Source organism: Monodon monoceros, unplaced genomic scaffold (assembly GCF_005190385.1).
Source record: "Monodon monoceros isolate NGI ecotype Baffin Bay Population unplaced genomic scaffold, NGI_Narwhal_1 Super_Scaffold_22, whole genome shotgun sequence".
Classification (NCBI taxonomy): Eukaryota; Metazoa; Chordata; class Mammalia; order Artiodactyla; family Monodontidae; genus Monodon; species Monodon monoceros.
In genome coordinates, this window is record NW_021703779.1 from 126,695,622 (window position 1) to 126,719,870 (window position 24,249).

At 58.7% G+C, this 24,249-nt stretch overlaps 1 protein-coding gene across 3 annotated transcripts; it reads right to left on the bottom strand.

The window, feature by feature from the left end:
* Nucleotides 1-1,196: 1,196 nt before the first annotated feature.
* HAUS7 (HAUS augmin like complex subunit 7) lies at nucleotides 1,197-19,293 on the bottom strand. 3 transcript variants are annotated; one of them, XM_029240693.1, is made up of 10 exons: nucleotides 19,174-19,272; nucleotides 18,116-18,231; nucleotides 14,042-14,109; nucleotides 11,510-11,571; nucleotides 8,401-8,492; nucleotides 7,823-7,981; nucleotides 7,612-7,708; nucleotides 7,042-7,278; nucleotides 5,960-6,074; nucleotides 1,197-1,605 (listed from the first exon to the last, which is right to left on the bottom strand). In XM_029240693.1, the coding sequence occupies exons 1-10, from the start codon at nucleotides 19,270-19,272 to the stop codon at nucleotides 1,535-1,537; spliced, it is 1,116 nt and encodes a 371-aa protein (XP_029096526.1). In that variant the 3' UTR covers nucleotides 1,197-1,534. The 3 variants fall into 3 exon arrangements, with proteins under 3 accessions (XP_029096526.1, XP_029096527.1, XP_029096525.1); XM_029240694.1 differs by lacking the exon at nucleotides 1,197-1,605 and having other exon boundaries at nucleotides 1,719-6,074; nucleotides 19,174-19,293; XM_029240692.1 differs by lacking the exons at nucleotides 1,197-1,605; nucleotides 19,174-19,272 and adding an exon at nucleotides 18,896-19,079 and having other exon boundaries at nucleotides 1,719-6,074; nucleotides 14,316-18,231.
* Nucleotides 19,294-24,249: the final 4,956 nt, after the last annotated feature.

Genomic DNA, 24,249 nt, shown 5'->3' on the forward strand with positions numbered 1-24,249 from the left:
AGGCACAGCTCCCCCAGTCACCAGTGAGCCAGTTGCCCCTCGTGAAGCTGAAGTGAGCTGTAAGGACAGGCCTTGTTGTGGCTCATCTTCCACCAGGAATGGGAGATGGTATCTCTTTCTCGGATATAATGACCCAGAACTTCTCAGGAGCCTTTAGCAGAGGCTGCCAGGGAAGGAACAAGGGAAGCGAGGCAGGTGGGAGCAGCCCTCCACCGAGCCCTGTGAGAGCGGGGGTGGGGGCAGTCCGGAGCCACCCAGACCCCAGGCTCCGGGGCCTTCCCAGCCCTAATGGCTCAGGCAAGGGTGAAGGGCACAGTCAGAACAGGAGGGGAATGAGACGGCCCTCTGTGATCCAGGAAGCGGGTGACCTCATCCCCGGGACCTCCTCCCAGGGCAAGACATGCCAGCACTTGGCAGTGGGCGCTCACAGGCCCAGTCTCCTGCCGCAGGTCCTCCAGAGTCCCCTGGTCTGTAAAGCTGTCAGTGAACCTGGACTGTGGTGCCCAGGGGCCTGCCCGTCCTCCCACCTCCCACGGCAGCCATCTAGGGTATGCTCCAGGCAGGCAGGGGACCAGGCCCGGGGGCTCTGGCAGCCCAGGTGGGAGGGGGCCCGGCGCCCAGCCCCTGGAGCCTCCTCGTCTGCAGCAGCCACAGGGGCCTTGGGGAAACGAAGGCGCAGATGCAGGGGCAGGACAGTGTGGGCGCAAGCGAGGCGGCGACCAAGCGCCCGAGGGATGCCCCTCCCCCACGGCCTTCCGCCTGACGCTGGGCTCAGGGAGGCGGGGCCCCACCAGTGGTGCCGGCTCCCGCGCTTGAAGGGAGGGAGGTGGCTGTGAACGGCGCCCTGCTCACGGGAGATACAGAGAACAGCTTCCTGGCCAACCAATCAGGCCACCGGCAAAAATCCCCCAGGCCAGTGCCCGGTGACCTGGGGAGGAAGGAGGAGGAAGCACACGCTCCACTGGCCGCGACCCAGACGCAGCAGGCGCCAGCGGCCAGGCCGTGGGGCAGCAAGGAGACCTCACGGGGCATCCCCAAGGCCGGCCCCAGGGGAGGCAGCGGAACAGGGCGGGGGGCCGGGCGGGGAGCTCTGGCGGCATTCAGCCAGAGGTCGTGACGAGGCATCACCAAGCTTAACAGTCAGTGGCGGTGGTTCGTGGGACGGGCAGGATGGGGCAGACAACTAAGCAGCCCAGGCCGCACAGACGAGGGCAGGATTCACTTCGTGATACAACAAGAACTAACACACCACCGCAAAGCAATTATACTTCAAGAAAGATGTTTTAAAAAAAAAAAAAGTAGGCTGGAGGCAACTTCTTAGAACCTGAGCTTTCTTTCGTCCCCAGCTCACACCGCCCCGCCCCACCTCCGGGCCCTCGTCACGCCCCCCCCCAATCGCTGAAGGTACGGAGCACGTGGAGGGCAGCCGGCGGAGCACGTGGAGGGCAGCCCCGGGAGCACGTGGAGGGCAGCCCGGGGAGCACGGGGGCTCGCCGCTGCCTGGCTCGTCGGGGCAGAGCGCCCTGCTCCCAGGCTACTGCAGGCCATTGGGCAGGCCATCGTTGAAGACCTTGTATTTCCAGGTTACCCCTCCCATTCTGATGGCTGCAGAGAAAAGAAAACAGCAAAGTCAGTCCAGCACTTCCCAGCCCGTCTCTCCACTGGCCTTCCTCAGGTCCCAGGCCCCACCCCCCACCCCCACCCCCGAGCCAGGAGCCGTGAAGGGAGCCAGGGCCCGGTGAGCACGGCTGGAAGCCCCCGTGGGCGCCAAGCCGAGCCCCAGGCCGGGGTCCACTCGCTTGGCCACGTCCCTGCCCACCCCTGTCCCCGGAGCCCAGGAGCAAGGGGCTGTTCTGATTTTGATGCTGTGTGGATTTTAGTCAGACCAGCAACCGGTGCACACCCGTCCTCTGCCCTCCCACACGGCAATGTCGGCAACTGGCATTTGGTCGCGCCCACCCCAAGGGCGACTCTGAAGTCAGGAATCATGCGGTGGGCCTCAGCCACCCTCCCTACTCACCATCGACACTCCCTCTGGGGACGGTCACGTCTCTCCGCAGATAGGATTTGGGGGTGTCATTTGCCTTTACTAAATCCTCAGGTTTTCCCAACCTCTAGACGCCCCAGCCCCGCTCTGCTCCTGGGGCTCCCCCGGCGCCGGGTGCGTCCTCAGCTCACACGTCTCTCCTTTGTTCCGGGCCCTCGTCCTGCCTTGCCTTCTCTTGGCTCAGGGCTTGGCTGGGTCGTGTTGTCTCTGGAAGCCTGGGCCCTGCTGCTGTGTCCCTGCTACTCCAGATTGCAGGAGACTAGGCCTGGGGATGCGTCTTCGGGGTCCACCTGCTCTGTACTCAGCCCTCAGCTCTGCGACCTCCGCCCTCCTCCTTCCTTCCCTTCTCCGCATCAGGCCTCTGTGCTGCTTTTCTTTGTCCTCGTTTTGTTTATCCGCCCCATTCTTAACTCCTAAGGCTGCCTGCTTGCGCTTCTCCTTGTTGGTTCTTCCTAGTTTCCTAGGTATGTTTGGACAAGATACTATGTTAATTCAACTTGGTTGGAAAGTTCTGTTATCTGAATGACCCATGAGGCCTACTTTTCCAGGTCTTTCTTCTCCCTTCCGTGGTGTTGGTCCAGGCTGGGGAGAGGAGGCCCTCAGAGGCCAGAAAGAGGTGGCTTTCACCTGGCCACCAGCCGTGTCAGGAGCCCGAGCTTGCCATGCATGTCAATCATTTTCCTCACAGAAGAGCAGGCTAGTCTCCCTGGGAGCGCCAATCTGTACGGACCTGCTCTGCTTACGCCCTCTGCTTCCAGCCCACCTGCCACTGTCCCCTCCCTGGGACTGCCGGCCACACAGCCGTGGGGCTGTCCTCTTGGTTGCAGCTTTTTCCCCCCATTGCATCCATCGAATTGCCTCCATGGATTTTGCTGCTTCCAGAAATCTGTTTGTTTTCAAAATGCATTGATATTTTGATGGCCTGGGAGGCAGAAGGGGCTTTGGGTCCGCCCAGTTGAGCCGGTGACGGGTGAATGACGATGGGACGAGCTGCCCACCCACATCGCCAAGGCCCTGCCCACACACTCGAGGCCACGGCTCTGGGCGCCAGCCCTGTAGGCGCACCCAGTCCCCTCACTCAAGCCCCTCACTTCAGGTGTGGGGACGTGCGACCAACATAGCCTGGCTACTGGCACCCAGATCGGTGGCCTAGCTTCTTATACGGGGAGGTGAAGTAGCACAGACACACGGACCTCCCACAGTGGCGGGCCCGAGGCCGCAGAGACCAAGGCCCTTACTCTCTCAGGTAGACACAAGGGAAACGCCAAGGCCCTTCCAACTGGCCCCTGGTGTGGAGTTGCCAGGGGTCATTTCTCTGCTGTGTCTATAGCCCAAGAACGAGTCTCAGACAACACGAGGAAGCGACACTGACCACGGCTGGGCTGGAGGGCTGAACGGGAAAGGGCGCTCCCCGCTTTGGTGCAGCGCTTGCACTCTAGACTCTCTGGATTCCATGGCAAGCAGACACTTCTCTGCCGGCACAACACAGGGGGGAAGCGGAGGGGTTCACGCGGCTTAGACGGGAAAGGCGAAGGCTGCCGCTGTCCTGTGAGCACGGGGCAGGTGGCACGCCGTGGAGAGCACTCGTGGTCACTAATGTACTAACGAGAGCATGGGCTGCAAGCACAGTTCTAACAACTACACACACAGGGGTGAGACTCACAGCAACAGCGGTCATGAGGATAAATGTTAGGATGGATGTTTACATGGAGGCTTCTGCTGCAGTTCAGTCAGAAAGAGACACTCCTGGGTGCCCAGGTATACATGTGGTGAGTGCGTGCACGAGGCCAAGAGCGGCGAGAAGGCCCGCGAATTCACGCAGACAGCCCCCCAAGGCGGTGGATAAGAGTTGGGGCAAACAGTAGACCAACCAGAAGGCGCAGAAGGAGAGGATGGGAAAGGAGGTGCCCACGAGGGCTCTGCAGAGCTCTGACAGTCCTGGGAATCTAGAAGGCCACGCGCACGCCCGGGGTTGTGCGGGCACCCAGGAGAGACCTGAGGCGGCCCTGAGCCGGTGCCTCTGCTCGGCCTCTAAGAGGGTGGGAGCAACAAGAAGTGCGGAGGAAGGAAGAGTCGTCAGCCACCTGGCCGAGCGTGGATGAGAAACACGAAGCTACATATACCCAAGGAGCCCAAAAACCTCCAAATGAGAGAAACGCAAAGCGACCCGCACCAAGACACACTATTATCAGACCGCCAAAAGCCAAAGGGCAAGAGAGGTCGGAGAACGGGAGAGAGAGGGGACTGTGCAAGGGCCTCAGCTACGAACCGAGGAATGTCAGCAGATCACACACCCCCACGTGGGCGGTGGGCGCACAGGGAGAGAATTCTCAGCGGGCGGGGACAGCGCTTGGCCGCGGGCAGGCAGAGGTGGCGGGAGTCTCTAGCGTGCGAGGCATGTTCCATTTCTTAGCCGGGGTTGTGGTTACACAAGTACTGGCTTTAAAGTCATTGGAACTGGATTGAAGGGGAAATATCCAACTTTTCACTTTTCTCTCTCTAAGACTCAGAGAGAGAAAAGGCGATTTTTCTTATCACAAAAGAACAACATATATATATTATAAATTCAGATACAACTTTGCCCTATCCAACAGCAGAAAGGTTGGAAGGTTCAAAGCCAGCGCTGACAAGGATCAGTAAGATGGAGACCGCTGGCCTCACCGACAAGACAGCGGGAACCCCGCCTCGGGATGGAAGCGCAAATGTCGAAAACATGTTCACTGCGACCTCTTTTAAACATTGACAATCAGAGGAGAAATTCTCTGTGTAATACATGTTCACTGGGGAATATGTGAAGGCTGCAGAGCAGGATAAAGAAAGACTAAACGAACTAAAACACCTCTGATTCCAACACAGAGCAAACCAGCGTCCATGTTCTAGCTGAACTCCTAGAAGGGATTCTTCTACATTTTTTTCCCTTTAGATAAGTGAAATCATACTGTATATTTCTTTTTTGTGTGTGTGTTTTTTTTTGCGGTATGCGGGCCTCTCACTGTTGCGGCCTCTCCCGTTGCGGAGCACAGGCTCCGGACGCGCAGGCTCAGTGGCCATGGCTCACGGGCCCAGCCGCTCTGCGGCATGTGGGATCTTCCCGGACCGGGGCACGAACCCGTGTCCCCTGCATCGGCAGGCGGACTCCCAACCGCTGCGCCACCAGGGAAGCCCCTGTATATTTCATTTTTAACCTGCATTTTCCTTTTAGCATTACACGATACACATTTGCTCATGTCACTGTAATCGAGTTTTGAAACAACAAATACCGTCCCACCATATTCATATACCAGAATTTACTCACGCATTACCCAAGGGTAAAACCTTGGATTGTTTCCATTTGTCACTATTGTAAATCCTGCGACAGCATCATGTGAAACGGTATAAAACTAAAAATGACCTACAGGGTCAGCAGTAGAAAATGTTAAAAGTAAATTACAGCAAATGCCTGAAAGGACGTGTCTGATGATTTAAAATGTGACTTCAAGAACACGGGAAAACGCTTAAAATGAGATCCAAGGGAAAGGATACAATAGTGTACACATGTTGTAATTCTACTCACCTTACACAAAGAAATAAAAGATGACGAGAGGAAACGGAATAGAGGGAAACAGACCAAAATATTAACACCGACCATCTCTGGGCCACCACATTACGCAATGTTTTTAGTTTACCTCTGCACGTCTTTACGTTATCCCAATTTCCTACAATTAATGTTTTTATTTTATAATCCGTCAGAAGAGTTTTCAAGGGAAGAAAAACCTTAAGCATTGGAAAAAGAAGAAGAGAAGTGAGGGGCCAGTCCCCAAATGCGGGTCAAGCACAGAAGGAGGCAGGCACTAAGCTGAGGTGCACCGTGAAGGCCCTGTCCCTGCCCACCAGACGGGTGGCCACAGCCACAGAAAAGTGGTGACCACATACCTAGACTCATCACAGAATTGTTGCTGCCCCAACAGATCTGCTTGCCCTGCTGCTGCTTCGCCATCCGCACGGCTTTCACCGAGGTGTCAGTGACCTCCACGACCGCTTTCAACAGCTGGGAGGGAGGGAGGGAGGAAGGGAGGAAGGGAGGGAGGGAGGGAGGGAGGGAGGGAGGGAGGGGACTTGTGGGCTTGAATGCTGGTGGTCTGACCCACAGAAGGTGTCTCCTGCTTCCCACCCAGGTTGACGCCAAACATGTGCGTCCACCCACCAGGCCAGGGTGAGGGCAGGTCTCCCAGCTGGAGAGTCACCCATCAGAGCTCCCCAGCCTAACTCCCTCCCCCCTGGCCCAGCGGGGACGCCACACTATCACGGACCCCATCCCACACTGAGGCCACGCAAAGCCAGGGTCACGGTGGGAAAAACACTGTCCCAAAGTAAAAGGGCATTTCTGACGGGAGAGGACTGTGCCCTAACTCAGCCTGTTGGTAGAGCTGCAAAGGACAAGCTGGTCAGAGGTTTGGAAGTCTAGGAGCTTTTTTGTTAAAAAACCAAGGCCAGCGTCATGGAAGCCCTGAGCGCATGTCAGAGTTCCACGCATGGTAACTGTGCTCACAATCGTAACCAAGCCTAGCACTCCAGGCCAGCCTCTGGGGATCTGAGTCAATGCTGATGCGGTCAGCGCAGCAGCGTGAGGCCACTTTTCCTCATCTGTCTGAGCCGGGTCAAGGGCACAGACAGGCAAACATCTGTCTATCTATCTGTCTGGCATAGTTCTTGGCCACACAAGAACGAACAGGCTGTGATACATTTGGGTGTTTCGTGAAGACAGAGTGAGGCCAATACAGGGACAGAAGCTGGAGGCGGGACGAGGGTCTCCCACATTCAGCTAGGACCCAGTGCAGGCCGTGCACCCGGGGTCTCGGCTCAGTTGGCACTCCCCTCCATGGCACCGTGAGAAGTGCCTGCCCCAACCCGCCACCCACTCGCAGGGAGTCCAAGCCTGTCCAAGCCCTCAGGTCCCTCACTGGGGGCTAGGGTGGCGCCTGGGAGGGAGAGGGAGGGGTGAGGGTGATGCTTACTTGGCTGCATGAGGTCAGAGTCTGGTACACGGCCTGGATGATGGGGCCGCACGAGCGGAGGTTGGGGCCTGGGCGCTGGCAGCAGTCTCCCAGCTCATCGTCGTAGACGTGCAGGAAAGCCACGACGAGCTGCCGGAAGTCAGGGATGACCAGGCGCAGCTTCTGGTCTAGGGTGCTGGCGTCGGCCCCACCCACGGCGGCTCCTCGCTTGTGCTGCGCACTCCATGCTTCCCCAAACTGGGAGACAGACGGAAGACCAGAGGCCTGCATGGGCCTCAACATCCTCCTCGCGACCTCAGTAATGAGGCTGGGTCCAGGGCTGCGGGGAGGGCCACACGCCGGAAGCCCACCCGAGGACGGTCCTGTCCACTCCTCAAAGAGCCTCCCCACTCCTGCCTTCACGGAGCCTGAGTACCCATCACATTCTAGAAACTGGTGGGCACCCACCACCTCGCTTAGGCCTCCCGACACACTCATCGTAAAGACGGGGTGTCTGAGGCTGGGGTGGGCGACGTGCCTCGCCTTAGGACACGTAGTGGGGCCCCTGCGCCCCTACGGCCGGCGCCTCACCTCCACCCTGAGCGACTGCAGCTTCGAGGCACTCTCCTGCAGCTGCCGGGCCAGCTCTGCCACCTTGTCGTCCTCTGACTCGATGGAGGGGCTGGCCCTGCAGGGAGAGAAGGGGGGACACTTCTGCCCTGTGCCATCACGGGCACTGGGGCACCTGTGGGCCACGCACAGAAGGCTCTGTCCCAGGTAACAGACCGAGCGGGGCGTGTACCTCTGCCAGGCATTGCTCTGCTTGTCGAGAAGTGGCTGCACACCCAGGGGCCACGCATCACACTCGGGGCTCAGGAGCATCTGCAGGTGGGGGCTCAAGAAGAACTCCCCCAGCAGCGCCTCATTCTTCTCCCTGGTGTCCTCGAAGTGCTCTTTCACACTGCAAAGGCAGCCCCAGGGCCACGCCATCACCGGCCAGAGACCCAAGAGGCCAGATGAGACCAGGCAGAGAAGCCAGGAGAAGGCATCTCCTCCAGTCTCCGAGAGCCCACCCACGTGCGGAGACACCACGGGTGCCCACCCTCCGCCGGGGTCAGCCCATGTTCTCCGAGGCCCGCACCACACCTTCATGCCGACAGCCTGGCACCTCGGGTGGCACCCCGGGGTGGGGGTGGGGCTTCCTGCCTAGGCTTGCGGCCCACAGCTCCTGGGCCAGGGAGCAGCCGCCTCTACGGGAGCGGGGAGCGGAGCCCCAGCCGGAGCTGTGCCCGGGGCTGGGCCCCTAGCCCCTCCAGCTCCAGACGGAGGACCAAGGGCGCCCACCGGCCGTTCCAGGGAGGGCCCGTCCCGAGCCTTTACCTGCGACAGCTGGAGCCTCCAACAGTCAGGCTCCGGACCACGTCCAGCAGCTGGTCCATGAAGCGCAGCTGCTTCTGGGCACAGGCCCGGCCCTGGGCAGGAAAGGCCACATGCACTCACTGGCCAGGCATGCCACGTGCCCCCAGCCCGCAGCTGGCCCCTACCCAGCAGCGTCGTGGACTGGCCTGGGGCCCCTGGCACAGCAAGACAGGCCATGGCTGTGGCCTGCGCCGAACCCACTCCTTGAGGGGAACAAGAGCTCGTCCCCAAGGGGCGGCAAGCAGCCAGGCCTTACAGCCAGGCTTCCCAAGTGGCAACTGACTCAGCCCCCTACCCCAAAGGCGGCTGGGACTCCCGGCAGGGAGCTGTCCGGCCAGGAGCTCAACTCCTTCCTCCTTCCAGAAAGGGGAGGAGGCTCACGGCTGATCCCCATGATGTAAATACAACCTGAGGGGCCCAGCCTGCTCCCTAGAGCCCTGCATAAGCAAGGATGCTGGGAGGTAAGTTGGGCCCGGCTCTCCGCTCGAGCTCCGCGCTGGCCTGCCCTGACACACCGCTATTCTGGGGAACGCACCAGAATGATGCGCTCAGCCAGCATCACCGGTGACTCAGTATAAAGCCCTCCAAGAAGCACCTGCATTTAAAGTGGGCTGAGAGCTCGGTGCTCTGTGACCACCTAGAGGGGTGGGAGGGGGAGGGTGGGAGGGAGACGCAAGAGGGAGGAGATGTGGGGATATATGTATACGTATACCTGATTCACTTTGTTATACAGCAGAAACTGACACACCATTGTAAAGCAATTATACTCCAATAAAGATGTTTAAAATAAATAAATAAATAAAGTGGGCTGAGAGGGAGAGGGCTGAGAGGCTCCTGGTGGCATCTCAGGCCGGGCAGCCCTGTGTGGGGAGCAGATCTGGGGACAGGGCCACATTCTGCTATCATGTTTGCAGCTCAGTTCCCCGTTCACGAGTCTCATGGCTGCGGCTGCCTGGCTCTAGGCTGTGTAGCCACGTTGACAGGACCAGTGCCTCCGGAAGCTTCTGGCGTCTCCATCTCCTTGCCCTCGGCCTGCCACTGGCTGCTCATCACTACCTCTTGTTGACTCATTCTCCCAGCCTGGCCAAACAGCACTGAGCCTGAATGATACACCTGAGGGGCAGCCTGGGAATAGGAGGTGGGAGGTGGAACACTGTCTAGACAAGAGGAAATCCTGGGCCGAAATATGAGACCAAGTGCCACTCAGGATCTCACAAAGCCTTGACCGGTGGCCAGGGTTGCGTGCCGTCCCCTCCTCAACAGACCCGGCTCCAGGAGACCCCCCCAAGCCCAGGAAAGGGTAAGTGCCCCTCACAGCCTGTACACTGAAAGCTACAAAACATCTCTAAGAAAAACTCAAGAAAACCTAAACACGTGGAAACACAGCCCATGCTCAAGGATAGAAAGAGTTAATATGGTTGATGGTAATACTTGCCAAAGTTATCACAGATTCAACACAATCTTCATCAAAATCCCCACTGGATTTTTTGCACAAATTGACAAGGTGACTCTAAAGTTCATATGCAAATTCAAGGGACCCCTAACAGCCAAAACAACCTTAAAAAAGAGCAAAGTTGGAGGATTCACATGTCACAATTTCCTACAAAGCTACAGTAATCAAGGCAGTGTGGTACTGGCATAAGGACAGACATATAAACCAATGGAATAGAATAGAGAATCCAGAAATAAACCCTCACTTTTACGTTAACTGATTTTCCACAAGGATGCCAAGGTCTTTTCAATGGTGCTGGGAAAACTGGATAGCCACATGCAGAAGAATGAAGTTGGATGCATACTTTACACCACACATAAAACTAACTCGAAATGGGTCAAAGACCTAAATATAAGAGCTCAAACTATAAAACTCTTAGAAGAAAACACAGGTGTCAATCTTAATGGCTGGATTTGGCAATAGAGTCTTATATATGAAACCAAAAGCACAAGCGACAAAGAAAACTAGATAAACTGGATTTCAGCAAATGCTAAAAACCTTTGTGCTCCAAAGGACACATCGAGAAAGTGAAAAGACAATCCACAGAATGGGAGAAAATATTTGTAAGTCAAATATTTGATGTGACTTATATCCAGGATATATAAAGAATTCTTACAACTCAATAATAAAAAGACAAATAACCCAATTAAAAAGCGGGCAACGGAAGCGAATAGAGACTTTTCTCCAAAAGATATATAAATGGCTAATAAGCACATGAGAAGATGTTCAACATCATTAGTCATCAGGGAAACGCTAACCCTTCACACCCACCAGGACGGCTGGTGTCAAAAAGATGGACAAGAACAAGTGCTGGTGAGGGTGTGGAGAAACTGGAACCCTCGCACATTGCTGGTGAGGATGTAAACAATTGTAAAATGGCGGCTCCTCAAAAAGTTAAAACAATTCCACTCCTAGCTATATACCCAAGAGAACTGAAAACACGTCTTCTGTCAAAAACATATAAAGAACAGTCAGTCACAGCGTTGCTTATAATAGCCAAAATGCGAAAATAATTCTTTCAAATGTCCTTTTTAAATTTTAAGGGTAGGTGGCAGGGTTTCTTTGACTGATATGGGGGTGGATTAGGCCTGCCTCTGCATGGAAGCCCACGGGTGGGCAGCACATGGGGGAAAGTGCAAGGGCTCAGGAGCCAGAAGCCTGGGTTTGAGGCCAGGCTCTGTCACTGGGTAACCTTGAGAGACTTGTCTGTCACCTTCCCCATGAGATGGGGCTAAGACAAGTACCTCCTGCCAGTGTGGGTGTGACAGTTACTGGCATGTAAAGTACTTACCATGGTGTCGGTGTGTATGAAGTCATCCACCAAGGACAGGATGTGCTCTCTGCCCCTTCGGTCATCACAAGCCAAAGATCCTTCTCGGCCTCCTCAGACACCCTCCCCTCTCGGCCCTAGGGATGGCTGGGGTCTACCCAAAGGAATCCTATGGGTTCCTGCCCCAGGGGGCTAAGGAGCGGGGACTGTGGGTGCTAGCTCCTGGGCCTGAGGGAAGAAAGCCCTCCCATGCCCACCCCAGCGTCACCGAGGCCCCCGGCCCATGGGGACAGAGGGCCTTCTGTTACCTTCAGGAGCTCGTGGTCATCCAGCCCACACAGCATCAGCTCATGGCCCAGTTTCACCATCTCTGTTGGAACACAAGGACCCAGTTACCACAGACACCCACCCAAACAGGCAAGGACACCACACACCCATGCAGGGTGCCGAGTGCTTCCCTGGTAAGGGTGCTCCTGCTGTAGCGTCAGCAGGCCCAGCGCCCACGAGGCCGGGTTGGGCCTGCAAGACCCAGGTATACAAGGATGCAGGTGGAGGACACGCCAGGTGCCAGGACTGCCTCTTGCTGTGTGACCTATACCCAGTCACTGCCCTTTTCTGGGGGCCAGTTTCCTCACCTGAAATAAGAGGTCGCACTCAATGCTCTTCCATATAGGGAACTCTTGCTTCTAGCAGAAGCCAGCCAGCTGCCTGAGGAGCCCACAGAGGCCAGGGAACCTTCCAAACATGCTGTGTGTCACCGTTTCAGAGACCTCGCCAAGCCAAAGCAAAAGGAACCATCTCACATTTGTCAATCTCCTGCACACCTTTCATGCCAGCATGTCCCTTCATTTTGCTGGCAACCCTAGGAGATGGCAACCCTTTCATCTCACAGATTGGGAAACTGAGTCCCTGCATGGTGCAAGGAATGCTCGGCCACGTCTTCCAGGGAGCCCTGGGCATTTTCTGAGTAACCATCTGGTATACGAAGAAAGGCCAGAACTTGGAGCCAGAAAGCCTGGGGTCAATGCTAGCTCCATACCCCCTCCCCCCAGCCCTGCAGCAATGCCCTTACCCTCACAGCTCCCACCCTCATATGCCTCAGTGGCAGGACACACGTCTGCTTTGGAAGGTTTGGTGCTAGAAGCAAGCAGAGCATCCATGTGAAAGCATCAGTCATCCTGGAGACACGGTACAAATGCCAGTTATACCCCCAGCACATGCGCTCAGCCCACATCCCTTCACCCCAAATCGTTGCGTACGCCCTGGCCCCCTCTCACTTAGCCCACATCCGAGTCTCATCGTGGCCAGACTCGTGCCCTGTTAGACCCAAAGGCAGGCTGCAGCCCTCCTCAGAATAAAGGCCAACATCCTTCCGCGGCCCACAAGGCCTGGCCTGATCTGGCCCCGCGGCCCCTCTGACCTCATCCCACCCCTTGTCCTCACTCTACACTCTACATCCAAGCTGCCAGCCACACACAAGCCTACCTCAGGCCCCTTGCGCTTGCTGTTCTCCTGCCCTGAATGCTAACCTTCCTGATACCTGCCTGGCTCCCTTCCTCCCTTCCTGCATGGCTCTGTTTTTTTAAACAAAGGCCTTCCCCAGCCACCTTGTGTCAACAGCTCCACCCTCCTCCCAACCCACCCGAGCACCACCTTGCCTTCACCTGGCTTGTTTACGGCGCTTCTCACCATCTGATGCACTGAGAATTTGGCCGCCTTCTGTGCATAGCTGTCTCTCCCAGCTAGCAAGTGAGCTCCGTGAGAGCAGCACGATTCACTGCTGCACCGCCAGCACCTAAAACAGTGCCGGGTGCACAGTGGGTGCTCCATAAACACCTGTCACGTGAATTTGTGGCTTCTAATCCCCCTACCTGTCCCGGTTTCTCCCAATTATACTCTTTCACAAGCACCCATGTCTACCACCTGCTCTGCCACTCAGCGCACTCCCATGGGGTGGGCAAGGCTGAGCACCCACACTTTACAGAAGAGGAAACTGAGACTGGGAACGGAAAGGGCCAGGGTTGGCACCTGTGCGTGCATGTGTGTTAGAGGATTCAGGTGTGGCCTGATGACCAGGCTCGCCCGGCCTCGACACGGTCCCATCAGGAGGAAAGTGCTGGACATGACAGTGCTGGGGAGAAGGGCAGCGCCTCTGTGCAGCCCAGGCCGGCCCCCGGGCCAGCCCCGCAGGCTCCAAGACACAACCCCTGTTCTTCTGGCCCACTGCAGCCTCGGGGACAACTGTCCCCAGATAACTAATTTGGCAGTGCCAGCAGCGGCACGGGTCAGGAATCTGGGGTCCAGCTAACCCACCCTGGAGCTGGTGGGGGGAGGAAACACAGGCCCCTGGAAGGATGGACCTTTGGAAACACTGTTGTGTGGGCGAAGAGCCAGCCACCATCTTGAGGACTGCAATGCACTCCCCTTTACCTAATGTTCATTGCTGGGTTAAGGACAGTTTCTGCCAAAAAACGATCAAAAAGAAGCGGTTCCAAGATAAGGCCCCACAGACCCACAGAGAGCTGCCCAGCGTGCTCCCAGGAATGCCTCGTGTCGCGTGCACACACACACCAGTGCAACGTGGACGGACCGCTGGTGGCGTCAGCAAGAATGGCTGTCTCTGCCCCCAGCACCTCCGTGGATGGGCTGGCAGGGTCTCCTTCACGTGTGCAAGGGAGGGTGGGTCCTAGCAGGCTCTGGTAATATCCACGGAGTGCGCACCATGCAGGAGAAACCACCAGTCCAATGGGAAATTCGCGACCTGCTAAGGAGGCCGTGCACCAGGTGAGAATGGCCCCGAATCCGCCATTCAACACGAGACTCCCACAGCGGAGACCCACCTTGGATCTTCACCTCGGCTGAGGCCCCCTTAGGTGAGCTGAACCTGTCTTGCCAGGAGGGACAGACCCTGCAGGGAAAGAGCAAAGCCAGTCAGGCCTGAGTGGGCTGCAGGGGCCCCTCATACCCCTCCTTACACATGCTCTCAAAAGCGAATCTTTGTGCCTAGGTGCTAAATACCACTGGAACACTCACTTTAAAATGGATAATCTTATGTGATCTCAACTCCGTAAATTATCAGAGAAACAAAAAACCAAAATATTTCTGAACGCTTACCTCAGAAATGTGAATGTGAATACCGAAATTAAAATTCTCACAATAAGGCTTCCCTGGTGGCGCAGTGGTTGAGAGTCCGCCTGCCGATGAAGGGGACGCGGGTTCGTGCCCCGGTCCGGGACGATCCCACGTGCCGCGGAGCGGCTGGGCCCGTGAGCCATGGCCGCTGAGCCTGCGCGTCCGGAGCCTGTGCTCCGCAACGGGAGGGGCCACAGCAGTGAGAGGCCCGCGTACCGCAAAAAAAAAAAAAAATAAAAATCTCACAATAAAAGACGTGAAATGACTGCCCAAGAGAAAACACTGAGTTCCTCAGAGCACTGAGCTCTTTATCAGGAGGAACCCGGGGGCTGGCTTTTCTTGAAATCATGGCGCAGGTCTATTTGGAGGATGTCCGAAACGGCCTTCCCTGCTCTGGCGTCCTTGCAGGCCTGGCTTGGGCCCCCTCTCGCACCTCTATGTGTGTGTCTGCCCTTCTCCGCCTGCAGCGCTTTCTTCCCGCCCAAGCCAAGCACACCGAGTTGGCTCCAACTCATCCCATGAAGCCCACGGCTGACATCACCGCCCCAGGGAAGCCAGGGGCGGGCTGGACATGCCTGCAGCCAGCTTGGCATCCTTCCATCACTGCGGGGCCTGGGAGCTGTCTTTCCACTGCGCTCTGACCGCCCAGACTTCAGGCTCACCGAGGCCAGGAGCTGACTTTCTGTTCTGTGTTTCTAGGCCCTAACATGGCAGCCAGCACTGAAATGGTGGCCAGTGGGCATTAACGAATGGATGACCACAGCCCCACGTCACAGAATAATCTGCCATTAGTAAATGCCCATGCTTAGCTCTCTCAACAGAGGGGATGTTTCTAAACTAACATAAGTTAACAGGAGATGATGCTACCCCAGGTCACAGCTTTGAGCCATTCGAGGGCTCCTAGCGTGGGCTCTGGGGTCACAGTCCCAGCCTCCCAGGTGGGGAAACAGCAATCCCAGCTGTCCCCCTTGGCTTGGTGGAGCCCCAGCCTTGATGATACCACACAGATAAACGGGACGGTGGCCACCTATAAGCATCTTGCCTTAAGATGCCAAGCTGACGAGCAAGACCATTTCCAGACACAGAGCACATCCAAAGGCAGTAAGGGGTGCAATACACTGGCAGGCGTCACAAGTGACACACAGCACAGGCCTCCCACTGGGTCTCTTCCATGAGAGGGGTGCAGTCTGAGCGCCACGTCCCCAGCCCCAAGCTCCACGCCTGGCACAGCACCGAGGCCATGGGAACTTCGCTCCAGCTGCTTGCCAGGGAGCCCCAGGATGACTGGGGCCAGGACCCCGCCCTGCTATGGCAGTACGGGGGACCAAGCCTCAGCCCCAGGGACCTGCTGACTCACTTGTCATGGTGGGAGAGGGCAGGGTCGGTGTTCGGTGGAAAAGGCTCACTGTTCCTTCCCTGTCTTCCCTGTTCCTTCCCATGCCTCCAAACGCCTGCATCCCAGGTCACGCCTGCCCCAACTACGCTGGGGCCCTGGAAGCTAGTGGAGCCACCCTGACCCGACCTGAGGCACCAGCCGCCCCCCACCCCTCCCTTGCAGGACTGCAGGGAAGAGGGGGCGGGGCAGCCACCCTTTCTGCCAAAGAGGGCTGGGCGAGTAAGGGCGGGAGGAGGAGCCCCCGCTGTGTGAAAAGCTAGGAGGCTGGCCCTGGGCCTGGTTGCTAGGCAACCTTCCCACTCACAGAGCACCAGAGAGCAGAGAGCGCTCAGTGATCCATCAGGCTGAGTGACCTCACTCAGAAAGGGCTTTCATTAGAGTTGATTTTCCTGAAGCAGCAGGGAGCAGGGCAGAAACTAACGGTGCTCAAGGCCTTGAACGCAAGTACAGCTCTTCGGGAGCCTTAACCTCAGCAATCTAGGGGCCCCACGGCTCTGCCCCGCCTGTGCTGAGGGCCAGCTTGGCATAGAGGACCCCAAGAGCCACCATGCCCAGCCCCCCAGCCAATGCCGCGTGCAGTTTCCAGGTTCCGCCCAGACAGGGGTGAATAGGTGGCCCTAAAGGAGGCTGAAGTGGTGAAGCCACGTGCAAAGAAGCCAGCAGGAAACTGGGAGAAACCGGACTGTGCAATCCTCTGGCCACCGAAAGGCCTACGGCACTTCTGCCGGCTTGGGAATCAAAAAAAGCAACCGGACATTCCCTGGTTGCTTCTTAAAAGGATTCTGTTTCTTGTATTTAAAAAAGCACTGAAAGCACCTGAGGACTGCAGCCAGAGGCTCTCACCCATGCCCCCTACGGCCAGCAGAGGGACCCAGTCCCCAGCTTCCACATGGGCCAGGCAACTCTGGGCTGCCTCCCACGAGAGCCTCTCTAAGACCTGACTCTGGCCTCCCTCCTCCTGGAAGCGTGTTCAAGACCCCCGAACTAGCCCAGGCCATCCCCACTACTATCTCTCCTCCCAGGTCCCTGGACCAGGCGCTGGTACCTCCAGGGCCAACAGTGCCTGTCGTGAGAGCCATTGCCATTCCAAGCCAGGCTCCTGCCATCTTTTCCCAGGGCTCTTGCAGCAGCCTCCGTTATTGGTCTCCCTGCCTCCAGCCTCTCCCCTCCAAATCCATCCACCACAGGACTCCCAAGTCACCCTGCCAAAAATGCCAATTTCAGTATGTCACTCCCCTGGTCCCGTGCCTGTCCTGCCCAGAGCGTAAAGTTCAAAGGCCTTCACGTGGCTTGGAAGGCTCCACATGAGCTGCCCTGGGCTGCCATTCAGGCCACTGCCGCCCGGCTCTCCCTCCCACACCTTGACTCCCTGCTCCTGTGGAAACGAGTGCCCACCATGTCTCGTTCCCTCCCAGATCAAATGCCACCTCCTCCCTGCCAAGGTCCACAGCACTCAAGACTGCAGAGGTGCGCCCAACACTGGGATCAGTGCCTGAGCCTCTGTGGCCACTAAAGTCCCAGCTCCTTGAGGACACCCATCCGTGTCTGAGGCACCTGGAATGGAACCCCGGTAAGCATGTGTCTGTGCACCTACTTGTCACCCCACAGCCTGGAGCATGTCTTACATATGTTTAACGCTGCACTGTGACCTGGGGCTGATGGCGGGGGTGGGGGTCCCACCTGGTGCCTGCCCTCCAGCAGCTCCCAGTGCTCTGGAGAGCCAGACAGGACAGCAGGCCAAGACCCAGCCAACAGGCTGAGGGCTCTGGCAGGGGCGCGCTCAAAAGGCTGTGGGTGTCCCGAGGAAGGAGGAATACGTTTTGCCCTGGGAACTGGAGACTTCTTCAAAGGAGACAGGACGTGTGAGCTGGGTCTTTGAAGGCTGTATAGGAGTATGTGTGACATGCAGACGCCTGGGCAGGCTTTGCTTCCCTTGCACGGTGCCAGGCACACACACCCAGCTGCACCTTGACCCAAAGGACTTGGAAATGGGGTCTTGGCCCTGCCTGCCACTCCTCGGTGGCAAGACCTGAGACAGTTCCCGACTCCAGCCTGACCCTCAGCTTCCCAGTCTGAAAATGAAAGGACTGAAGTACATCATTTCCCAGGTCCCTGCCAGCTCTGAAACTAGTAGTTACGGCAAGAAAAAACGCTCAGAAGCCAAGCTCAGCTTCTGTGAGGCGGCAAACAGGAGGTGAAGCACTTCGCGGGGCACTTTCTTCCCAGATCTGAGCACGGCTTCACCTCTTATCTAAACAGCTGCTCTCACAGTGACGGGGGATGGAGGACAGCTCCTCAGACAAAGAACAAACCCCATCTTCCCCCCAGCGGGTTGAGTGGTGCCCGTGTACCCCAGGGCTGGGGGAGGAAGAAACCAGGCTGTTACCGTGCATACATCCACTCCAGGATTTCCAAGCGGTACTTCGAGGGGCTACACAGCAGTTCCTGAATGGTCTTTGGTTCTGTGATATAAAGACCCTGGAGGAAGGGGCAGCTGAGGTCCTAAGCAAGGAAAGGGAAAGCCAGGAAGCTTTAGAAAGCCAACATCAGCGAAGGGCTGAAACGCACATCTGCAGTCAGGCTCTCAGCGCACCTGCGTTCACGCACGTTCCCGGCCGCCCAGCACCCACCAGGCGGGTCACACACACCCCACCACCCCCGCCGGGCGCGCCCGGCACACTGGCAGCGCTGTCGATCGCGCCCAGAGTTCAGTCCCCCTCGTCCGCGGCTCCGGCCGCCCGCCACTCCCCCTCCTTTACGGACGCCCCCTCGGAGCGCAAGCGGTAGTTTGACGTGGTAGCAACTAGGGGCTTCGGAGAGATTCCGATCCCGGCTCCAGGCTGTGGGAGCAAAGGGAAAGGGGAGGGAAAGGGCCGACGGGGCCGATCGCGGACGGGAGGGAGGTGTCGCGGGGCGGGGGGGAGAGGAGAGGGGATGAGGGGAGAGCCGGGACGGGGTGGGAGAGGGGAGGGGCGAGCGGGTAGCGGCCCCGGGACCGCTGCCTGACCTCGCGGGGCGGGCCTCCTCACCACCGCTGTCACGGGCACTGGCCGCTGACTCGGAGGGGGAGGCATGGACCCCGCCCATCTGTCTCCCCCGGACCCCGCGAGCTCCTCGAGTGCCGGGCCTGTGGCCCCCGATCCCCGCCGCCCGCCCCTGCACTCACTCCGCGCGCCCGGCCGGGTCTTGCAGCGACAGAAGCTCAGGTGCGGTAGGCGCAAGGCGCCTGCCTGAAGTACCAGGCAGTACCAGAATGAAGGCCTGGGGCCGCCCAAGGAGCCGAGAAGGACGCCCCACAAGCCTTCCCCCGCAGCAGGACACAGGGCGCAGCCTGCAGCGGCGACTGGGGCGGCGCGCCCGGCGCCGCCGACTTCCGCAGCAGGCCCTGCCCGCCCCGCCGCCCGGCCCCAGCCGCCCCGGGGCGGCTTCTCGGCCCCGCAGCACCTTCAGCTTCGCGAAGACCTCCACGGCCGCCTCGAACATGCTGTCGTCCCCCTCCTCCTCGTAGCCTCCGCAGCCGCCGCCAGCACCCAGCAAGGCCATGTTTCGCGCTCGGAGCCGCGCCCCGCCCCCACGCCCCGGGCTGACTGGCCGGCCCAGCTGCCAATCAAGCGCCAGCCGGTGCTCCTCCCGCCCACCCGCCTTCACCGTGGCCGGGAGCGGCCCACCCCTCCCCCACTGCGCCTTTCCCCTGGGCCGCGGCTCCGCCCAGGAGGCTGACCTCAAGGAAGGGGACGGAGCTGGGGCTGGCGCTCAGTAGCCCGCTCTCCCGCCACCCTCCCGCCCGCGGCCGGGGCGGAGGACTCGGCCGGGACAGCGCCTTCCAGGAGAGGGCGCTCCTACCCTAGTCGGTTTCTCCGCGGGAGGACGAAGCGGGGGCCTGGGTGACCGGACAGAACTGGGACTTGAGCGCCCCATCTCCCAGCGCGGGGCTCTGTCTCCGTTTTCCCACACTCACAACTGTAGTCAGAGGGAGGTTTCATGGGTTCGAATCCGGCCCCAGCTGTGTGACTTTGGGCGGGTTACCTAACCTCTCTGTGCCTCCTTACCCTCACCTAATGTGGATAATGAAACCACTTACCTCCTTGGGTTGCTATGAGGATGGAATGAGGTAATAATTCCTATAAAATACCTAGAACAATACCTGGCATGCAAAAAACACTAGGTACATGTTCACTATTATTATGCTGGGCCCTGCTCCTTCCACCTACCCTTCCTCCAGTCTGTCTTCGACCTTCTGGAAGGTTCTGTGCCTCCTTCCTGCCCTGTCCACTTACAAATGTCTTTGCACCTCTCATGCCCCTCAAACTCAATGAGTCCGAAATGACATTTGTCAGCCTGTCCTCCCCACACACCTCCAAAACCCCCAGCTCAGTGAATGCCCCCATCCCCCGGACCTGCCGATCAGATGAGGTAGGAAGGAGCTGGAGGGTGGCTGGTGCCCAAGGAGTGGGGAAGCAGCAGCAGACAGCTGCTGCCAGCCCTCCTTGATCCTCTCCAGAGTCTGTCCCTGCTCTGTGCCCCACCCTGCCATCTCCTAGAGGGTGGGATCAGGGGCAGGTCTAGAGGCGAGGAGACCTAGGGACCTGGCAGGAGGCAACTGCAGTCCCCTGAGTGACAGGAGAGGACTTAGCCCTGTTCTGGGAGAAGGGGATGGGCAGGCGTCTGGGCTAACAGGAAGGGACCCCAGCCCGGCCTTGCAGGGCAGGGCCTGATTCCCTACTGAATGGTTTGGAATTGCAAGCTATTCTGAGGACACAGAGCCTCTGAACTTGAGCTGCAGGGGTGCCCCAGCCCAGGGGCCCAGGGACCCAGAGACTCACAAAGCAAGTCTGCTCCGACGCGGCTGCTGACTTGGGCCCTTCTGGCAGCTGAAGGCTGGAGGGGTCTTTGGGTTGTTTTTTTAAATCTTTTTTTTTTCCCTTTTCTGTTTTTGTTTTTCTTTCTTTTTAAAAAAATTCATTTCCATCACAGCCCCAGCTCAGACGTTCAAATTCTTGTGGGTTTTCCTGTGGATCTTTCCTAGGACTAGGGAATTTGGCGGGAGAAACCATGGCAGTGTGGTGGCCTTCCCCACCCTCCCCATATCCTCTGCTCCTGAGGATCGGGAAAAAACCAGCCTCTGTGTATTCTGGAAGAAAATTCCCCTTCTCCACCCAGCTCCACGGAGCCAGTAGTCTAAACAGCCCTTCCCCGACTCAGCAGCTCTGTCTATGGCACAGGGTGGGACGTGGAGGGATTGTCAGGGCCTTGACGGGAGAAGACCATCTTAAAGGGTCATGGGCTTCGTCCCGTGCATGGAGAACCCGCTGGCCAGCCCTAAGCTCATGGAGATGGCAGCTGAAGGCGCAGCAGCAGGCCGCAGCCTCCCCAGCCCCGAATCGTGGTGCCTCCCAGGCGTCCTCCACCGGAAAGACTGGAGGCTGGGATGGGAACAGAGACTACTGGGCCTCTCTAGGAGGGGGGAGAAAGGGCTGCCGAGTGGTAGAAGCTTCTGGAAATGTGGACTCAAACTCAATACAAAGAAGTGCTTCTCTCAGAGGGCACTGTCTAAACACTAGCTGACTGCCTGGAAAGAGAGGAGGAGCTCTCTGTCTCGGGATGTATGCAAGCTCAAGGAGGCAGGGAGGGATGTGGGGTGGCTTGCTACGGCGAGCAGGGAGTGGACAGCTCTGTAGGGCGCATCCCTGCCCAGAGCCCCTGGCTTCTGTGAGGGAGGCCTGGGCCGGTCAGGGGCTGAAAATGGGGCTGAAGGACAGGTCCACCTGGGAGGGGATGCAGCTGGGGGGCAGATGTCAGCAGAGGCTGTGGGGCCCTGAGCAGACCCGAGCACTGAGCCAACCTCCTGATCATGGGGGAAACTTGGCCATGTGTCAGTGCTTGGAAAACAGGTTGGAAAATGAGACCAGTTGACAGGTACTGGCCTCACTGTGTCAGGGATGGGCTGGCAGCAAGCGGTGGCTGAGGCAGCCAGCCACGTGACGCACCTCGCCTTGTGCCTCGGGCACCGGAATGTATAGCCAACCAGGTGGCTTCACCCCATGGCTTCCCTGCCCTGGAGCAGTGGGCTGTTGGCCAGAGGTGCGCAGGTCATCGGACAAGAGGAAGGGTCCCTAGAGCATCTCAGCCCCGACGTTCCAGCTGCCTTTAGCAGCAGACCCCAGGGTGCTGGGGGAATCTGACGCCCCAACAGCCAGTCGAAGAAAGCTGAAGTTCAAGTGTTACCTCTCCAGCAAGGAAGAGAAGGCGGATTGGCTTCTGCTGCATCTGACAGGGATTGAAGGCCTTGTTCCCAAAAAGGGGAGCTTTTGAGGGACGGGGGGGTCCCTCCAGCCCCCACTTTCCCCACCCCTGAGATTCCCCAGTAAGAAAAGGAGATTAAAGGACTCCTCACCACATCCTCTGGTGAGCACCAAATGCAGGCTCCTGGAGAAAAGGCAGGTGGAGAGCGTATGTGTGAGAGAGAGAGGGACAGAGGGAGAGAGGTTTCAGGGGAAGAATTCTGTTAGTTATGGGATGAGAAGCTCTATGGGAGAAGTAAGTGGCAGGGCCTGGTACTGGATCTGGGGGAGAAATGATACAGGGTAATGAGGCCAGGCTGAGGATGGTCTGAGTTCAAGGTTCTCCAGGAGAGGCAAAGTGAGAGGGCTGTCTCTCCCCTCGCTCTCCCCCGCTCCCCCTTCCCGAACCTCTCTCATCTGCTCAAGACTGAGCCGCCAGGCTGGGCTGTTGGTCACCCATCCACCCAGGTGCCTGGGGCTTGCAGCCAGCCCACGCCATCTGTGCCAGCCGGAAGCCCACTCAAAAACAAACCATCTTCACGCAGATGGGAGGAGGGGTAGAGAACAGGAAAGTGGGGGGCGCTTGCAAACGAGATTGGGAAGAGCCTCAAGGCCGCAGGGACCCCAAACTTTGACCTGAGCAATGAGACCCAAAGGGTTCCAGGAACAAGAATGACACCAACTTTCCTTCGGGTGGCTGTCATTCAGCATCCCAGAGGCCCTGGGGACTGGCCTGGCCAAGCACAAGCTACTGGGGTGGCAGAAGTCTGGAGGGCCCCAGAGCTGCCACTATGGGCCGGACAGACGTGGGCCTGCTACGAGGGTAGTCTTGGGGGGAGTCTAGTGGTCTCTGGTCCTAGCACTGGGTGGATAAGAATGTCAACCTAGGAGCTGCCTGGTGACTGCCAGTTCTGGAACGCTCTCATTCTAGGCCTGTGTCCACATTGAGAGACTATCAGCACAAAAGGATGGAGAAGCTGCCCTGGGACCTTGGCCTCCTCTTCCTGTCGCGTCTGATCCCTATGCTGGGGCAGGGACCACAGCAGCCCAAGGTAGGGGCAGCTGAAGAGCCAGCCCTTGGGAGGGGCAGGTGGCTCCCTGCCCATGGGACACCTAGGCAAGGCTGCCCTCACAGCAGGTCAAACCCTGGACCTCCTGCTTTAGGGCCCCACCCCCATGTCCTGCTGCTCAGGGGCCCTTGGGAGCTCAGAGGACCCCACCCGCTCCCAGGCCACAAGCTCCTGCAAGAGCACGTTTCGTATGCCCAGGACCCGGATCGGATCCCAGCCCACTCCGAGGGCCTGCGAGGGTCTGCGGGTCCGCTTGGAGGCCCGAGGCGCTTGTGCGGGTGCAGACGCAGCCAGGCTGCGTGGGGGAGGCTGTCCCCACCAGGGCGCTCCCGGCCCGGGTGGAGCCTGGGGTGAGCCACCGGGGCGGGGGGGTGGGGGTGGGGCGGACTGGGCCTCTGGGGGTTTGGGGACTCCCCGCTCGCGCCCTCGCGCTCAGGGTCTCTGGCGATCCAGGCGCACGCGCCCAGCGCAGCGAAGGGTGAACAAGCCGGGGCGCGTGCACGCGGCGCGGGCGAGGCGGGGACGCGCGGCTGCACATGCGCTGGGGGCTCGGCGGCCCCCGGGCGGCGGCGGAGGAAATGGCGGGCGGGACAGCCCCCTCCACGGGGAGACGCTCGGGTCTAGACGGCTTGGCAAGGCCGGCGGGGCTGAGTCACATGCGTCTGGAGCTGGAGACGCGGGCGCCAGGACTGGAACGTGAACGTGCCCACTCGGGAGGGCCGGCGGCGGGCGGTGGACTTCGCCTTCCCTCTCCCTCGCCCCCAGTCCTCACTCGAGCCCCAGTGTCTGCCCAGACTCTGTCCCATGTCTGAGGCCCCTCCATGCCCACCTGGAGGGGCAGAGGCAACTTCTACAGGGAGTCAAGCAGGGCCCACGTTATTGGCAAGAACCATCTGGAATTTCAGACGGGAAGGAGGATGGAAAAGTGGCTTTCACGTGCCCCTATCCCAGCCATGGCCCTGCTCCCTCGACCCAGCCACATCGGCCACCTGGGACCTTTTTGCCCCCAAACCATTCTTGCTGCTTTCCACCTCCTCCGGCCCACCTTCCACTGGCACCCTCCCCAGGGATGCCCACAGCCCAGCAGCTGAAGGTGCCGGCTTCTCTCCGCTGACCGCCAGGACTTCTAACTACCCACCACTGCATCCCCAGCCATCACTGCGGTTCTG

Bases quoted from the DNA above. Each gene is read 5' to 3' on its own strand.
- HAUS7 (XM_029240694.1), bottom strand. From the start codon at position 19,272: ATGGCCTTGCTGGGTGCTGGCGGCGGCTGCGGAGGCTACGAGGAGGAG. The intron at 8,493-11,509 runs GTAACAGAAGGC...TTTCCTGCCCAG, and splicing joins ATGACCACGAGCTCCTGAAG to GGCCGGGCCTGTGCCCAGAA. The intron at 7,279-7,611 runs GTGAGGCGCCGG...TCTGTCTCCCAG, and splicing joins TGCAGTCGCTCAGGGTGGAG to TTTGGGGAAGCATGGAGTGC.